The sequence below is a fragment of the Salmo salar genome, unplaced genomic scaffold (genome assembly GCF_965601325.2).
Source record: "Salmo salar unplaced genomic scaffold, fSalSal1 ptg000335l, whole genome shotgun sequence".
NCBI classification, from domain to species: Eukaryota; Metazoa; Chordata; class Actinopteri; order Salmoniformes; family Salmonidae; genus Salmo; species Salmo salar.
Window position 1 is genome coordinate 1,462,501 of NW_027675353.1, and position 5,563 is coordinate 1,468,063.

Sequence of the window (5,563 nt, forward strand, 5' to 3'; positions counted from 1 at the left end):
CTGAAGATGTTCAAGAGGATTCTTAGTCCAGAACTCCCAGAAGGCTATGAGAGTCAGAAGCAGGATAAGGAAGTGGTGGATGCTGAAGATGAGAAGCAGGAGAGCAGTGCCAGAGAGGGGGCTCTGAAGATCACACTGCACGTCCTGAGGAAGATGAACCAGAAGGAGCTTGCTGACACACTGGAGAAATGTAAGATCTGTCTGCCACATGTTGAATGCTGTTTTATAACATTTAAAAGCTGTAGCTAAAGTACAGCTAAAGTAGCTGTGTAACTCAATGATATTGTAGCAGCCTTAACACAACACCTAGTGACCTCATCAAGTAGCAGCAGGGATGTGTTGTGGTGATTAATTTAGAGAGAGAGAAGAGGAGAGACAGAGGACAGAGAGACAATTAGAGAGGGAAAGAGAGAGAGAGAGGAGGGAGGGACAACACTAATAATATCATCAATAATACCAATAATAACATAATGGAAACATTTATACAATCAGTTAAGAGAATAAATTATTATAATTTAAACTTTATAACAGTCCTACAATACTGTAGGCATGAAAACAGATGTAATATTAATATCCTCTGTGGTATTTCTTTATTCAGATGAGCTTGCTGTGATTTGCCAACGTGAACTCAAATCTAATCTAAAGAAGAAGTTCCAATGTGTATTTGAGGGGATCGCTAAACAAGGAAACCCAACACTTCTCAATCAGATCTACACAGAGCTCTACATCACAGAGGGTGGAACAGGAGAGGTCAATAATGAACATGAGCTGAGACAGATTGAGACAACAACCAGGAAACAAGCAAGACCAGAGACTGCAGTCAAATGTAACGACATCTTCAAACCCTTAACTGGACAAGACAAACTTATCAGAACTGTGCTGACAAAGGGAGTCGCTGGCATTGGAAAAACAGTCTCTGTGCAGAAGTTCATTCTGGACTGGGCTGAAGGAAAAGCAAATCAGGATGTCCAATTTATATTTTCATTCCCTTTCCGGGAGCTGAATTTGATGAAAGGGGACAAACACACTTTGATTGAACTTCTTAATCACTTTTCAATGGAAACCAAACAATCAAGAATCTCCAACTACGGCAAGTACAAAGTTGTGTTCATCTTTGATGGTCTGGATGAGTGCCGACTGCCCCTAGACTTCCAGAAGAACAAGATCTGTTGGGACGTCACAGAGTCAACCTCAGTGGATGTTCTGCTGACAAATCTCATCAAGGGAAATCTGCTTCCCTCTGCTCTCCTCTGGATAACTACCCGACCTGCAGCAGCCAATAAGATCCCTTCAGGGTGTGTTGACCAGGTGACAGAGGTACGAGGGTTCAATGACCCACAGAAGGAGGAGTACTTCAGGAAGAGATTCAGTGATGAGGAGCTGGCCAGCAGAATCATCTCACACATAAAGACATCAAGGAGCCTCCACATCATGTGCCACATTCCAGTCTTCTGTTGGATTTCTGCAACAGTCCTCGAACACATGCTGAAACATAAGAGAGAAGAGATGCCCAAGACTCTGACTGAGATGTACACACACCTTGTGGAGTTTTATACCAAACAGAAGGATGAAAAGTATCTTGGGGAAGAAGAGACAGGTCCACACTGGAATAAAGAGAGCATTCTGTCACTGGGAAAACTGGCTTTTCAACAGCTTGTGAATGGCAATCTGATTTTCTATGAAGAAGACCTGAAAGAGGCTGGCATTGATGTCAATGAAGCCTCGGTGTACTCAGGATTGTGCACACAGCTCTTTAAAGAGGAATGTGTTCTGTACCAAGACAAGGTGTACTGCTTTGTTCATCTGAGCATTCAGGAGTTTCTGGCTGCTGTATATGTGTTCCTCTCATTCATCAACAACAATGAGAATCTAATGGCCGAACCGCAATCAACGTCCAGGAACCTTTCTGCGCTGTTCAGAGACAAGTCTGAAGTTTCTTTCTACAAGAGTGCTGTGGATAAAGCCTTACACAGTGAGATGGGAAACCTGGACCTTTTCCTCCGCTTCCTTCTGGGACTCTCACTGGAGTCCAATCAGAAGCACTTACGAGATCTACTGACAAAGACAAGAAGCAGCTCAAAGACCCATGAAAAAACAGTCAAGTACATCAAGGAGAAGATCAGGGAGAATCCCTCTCCAGAGAGGTGCATCAATCTGTTCCACTGTCTGAATGAACTGAATGACCATTCTCTAGTGGAGGAGATCCAAAGCTACCTGAGCTCAGGAAGTCTCTCAAAACCCAACCTGTCACCTGCAGAGTGGTCAGCTCTGGTCTTTGTGTTGCTGACTTCAGAAAAGGAGCTGGATGTGTTTGACCTGAAGAAATACTCCAGATCAGAGGAAGGTCTTCTGAGGCTGCTGCCAGTGGTCAAAGCCTCCAGAGCTGTTCTGTGAGTACATAAAATGACATATAAGAACTAATCATCAGGAAGAAATATTATATGTATTACAATATGTATATAATATTATATTGCATAACATATTGAATCAGATATTCAATCTAGTATTACAATATGACCATACAATTCTAGGAGACAGAAGATGAATATATATGTTATTTGGGAATATGAACCAAATGCATCTACCGTTGTCCTTCTACACTACTGGTGTTAAATTAACAGTGTGTTTGTGAAGTCATGATGATTTCGTTGCAGGCTGTCAGGCTGTGGAGTCACAGAGAAAGGCTGTGCTTCTCTGGTCTTAGCTCTGGAGTCAAACCCCTCACACCTGAGAGAGCTGGACCTGAGTAACAATGACCTGAAGGATTCAGGAGTGAAGCTGCTCTCTGCTGGACTGGGGAATCCCCACTGCAGACTGGAGACTCTGAGGTCAGTATTCCTGTAGTTGGTCAACATGTGATAACTGTTCACCAGATCCACATGTGTTTACCAGGCACACATAGTCCACACCATATGTGTTTGGACAGTGAAGCTTACAGTTTACATTTTGGAGATATGCTCCAGCATGTTGGATTTGAGATCGAATGTTTCATATTAGGTGACAGTACAGAATGTCACCTTTTTTTTGAGAGTATTCATGTTTTACCATTTAGAAATGAAAGAATTTTATGTATATACAGTGGCTTGCAAAAGTATTCACCCCCTTTGGCCTCTTTTGACTATTTTAATACACTATAAGTTAATTGGTCAGAATACTTATAACTTCTGCACATGGTGGGACTAGCTACATAAAGTGCTTTCATTTCTAAACGGTGAAACAGATATGTATGAAAATATCCTCATATCATTTTTAATTATGATATATTAGTTTACGAATAGATATGGAAGGTTTCATATGTTGAAAAAATATACTGCTACTATTTTCACCACCAAAGAATAGCAGTGTGATTTTAATATAATTTGACTCTTTGCAGGCTGTCAGGCTGTCTAGTCACAGAGGAAGGCTGTGATTCTCTGGTCTCAGCTCTGGAGTCAAACCCCTCACACCTGAGAGAGCTGGACCTGAGTAACAATGACCTGAAGGATTCAGGAGTGGAGCTGCTCTCTGCTGGACTGGGGAATCCCCACTGCAGACTGGAGACTCTGAGGTCAGTATTCCTGTAGTTGGTCAACAAGTGATAACTGTTCACCAGATCCACATGTGTTTACCAGACACACATAGTCCACACCATATGTGTTTGGACAGTGAAGCTTACAGTCTTAAATGTGGTGCTATACTCCAGCATGTATCTTCTCACTTAGAAAACATCCACCATTTTAATATTGGGCAAAACACAACCCAAAACAAACTGCAAATGGAACCAACGAGTTTGAGTCACAAGCTTGATGTAGTCGTTGCTTTCATGGAATATGGGACCAAATACAAAACTTTTGACAATTTTAATACACTATGAGTGAATTGGTCAGAATACTTATGACTTCTTTAAATAGGGGGACTAGATACATAAAGTGCTTTCATTTTTCTAAATGGTGAAACAGACATGTATGAAAATATCCTCAAAGAAAAGGTGACATTATATTCTGTCACCTCATATGAAACATTTGATCTGAAATCCAAAATGTTGGAGTTTAGAGCCACATTTAAAATGTTATCTTCACTGTCAAAATAGATATGGTGTGGACTGTATACTCAATACAATCTAAATCTGATACCTTACTGTCTGTCTTTTGACTGATACTGATTTTAAACTGGTCTGGTCAGTCTACTCAAATATTTGTACTATACATGTTTCTATCTGCAGGCAATACTTTGATCATTTGTCATTTTTAATGATGATATATTAATTTACGAATAGATATGGAAGGTTTCATATGTTGAAAAAATATACTGCTACTATTTTCACCACCAAATAATAGCAGTGTGATTTTAATATAATTTGACTCGTTGCAGGCTGTCAGGCTGTGGAGTCACAGAGGAAGGCTGTGATTCTCTGATCTCAGTTCTCAGTTCAAACCCCTCACACCTGAGAGAGCTGGACCTGAGTAACAATGACCTGAACGATTCAGGGGTGAAGCTGCTCTCTGCTGGACTGGGGAATCCCCACTGCAGACTGGAGACTCTGAGGTCAGTATTCCTGTAGTTGGTCAACAAGTGATAACTGTTCACCAGATCCACATGTGTTTACTAGACACACATAGTCCACACCATATGTGTTTGGACAGTGAAGCTTACAGTTTTAAATGTGGTGCTATGCTCCAGCATTTTGGATTTGAGATAGAATGTTTCATATTGGGTGACAGTACAGAATGTCACCTTTTATTTAAAGGTATTCATACATATACAGTCGTGGCCAAAAGTTTTGAGAATGACACAAATATTAATTTTCACAAAGTCTGCTGCTTCAGTGTCTTTAGATATTTTTGTCAGATGTTACTATGGAATACTGAAGTATAATTAGAAGCATTTCATAAGTGTCAAAGGCTTTTATTGACAATCACATGAAGTTGAAGCAATGAGTCAATATTTGCAGTGTTGACCCTTCTTTTTCAAGACCTCTATAATCTGCCCTGGCATGCTGTCAATTAACCTTTGGGCCACATCCTGACTGATGGCAGCCAATTCTTGCATAATCAATGCTTGGAGTTTGTCGGAATTTGTGGGTTTTTGTTTGTCCACCTGCCTCTTGAGGATTGACCACAAGTTCTCAATGGGATTAAGGTCTGGGGAGTTTCCTGGCCATGGACCCAAAATATCGATGTTTTGTTCCCAGAGCCACTTAGTTATCACTTTTGCCTTATGGCAAGGTGCTCCATCATGCTGGAAAAGAAATTGTTCATCACCAAACTGTTCCTGGATGGTTGGGAGAAGTTGCTCTCGGAGGATGTGTTGGTACCATTCTTTATTCATGGCTGTGTTCTTAGGCAAAATTGTTAGTGAGCCCACACCCTTGGCTTGAGAAGCAACCCCACACATGAATGGTCTCAGGATGCTTTACTGTTGGCATGACACAGGACTGATGGTAGTGCTCACCTTGTCTTCTCCAGACAAGCTTTTTTCCGGATGCCCCAAACAATCGGAAAGGGGATTCATCAGAGAAAATGACTTTACCCCAGTCCTCAGCAATCCAATCTCTGTACCTTTTGCAGAATATCAGTCTGTCCCT

At 41.2% G+C, this 5,563-nt stretch overlaps 1 protein-coding gene across 1 annotated transcript in view; it reads left to right on the forward strand.

Moving 5' to 3' along the window:
- LOC145875776 (NLR family CARD domain-containing protein 3-like) overlaps positions 1-2,828 on the forward strand; it is a gene marked incomplete at its 3' end in the record, with an annotated part of 2,893 nt that extends 65 nt beyond the window's left edge. Inside the window, exons 1-3 of the mRNA XM_082971590.1 lie at positions 1-190; positions 599-2,390; positions 2,655-2,828. The exon at positions 1-190 is cut by the window's left edge and continues 65 nt beyond it. Of these exons, the coding sequence (XP_082827716.1) occupies positions 1-190; positions 599-2,390; positions 2,655-2,828 (2,156 nt within the window). The remainder of the gene's footprint in view (positions 191-598; positions 2,391-2,654) is intronic.
- Positions 2,829-5,563: the final 2,735 nt, after the last annotated feature.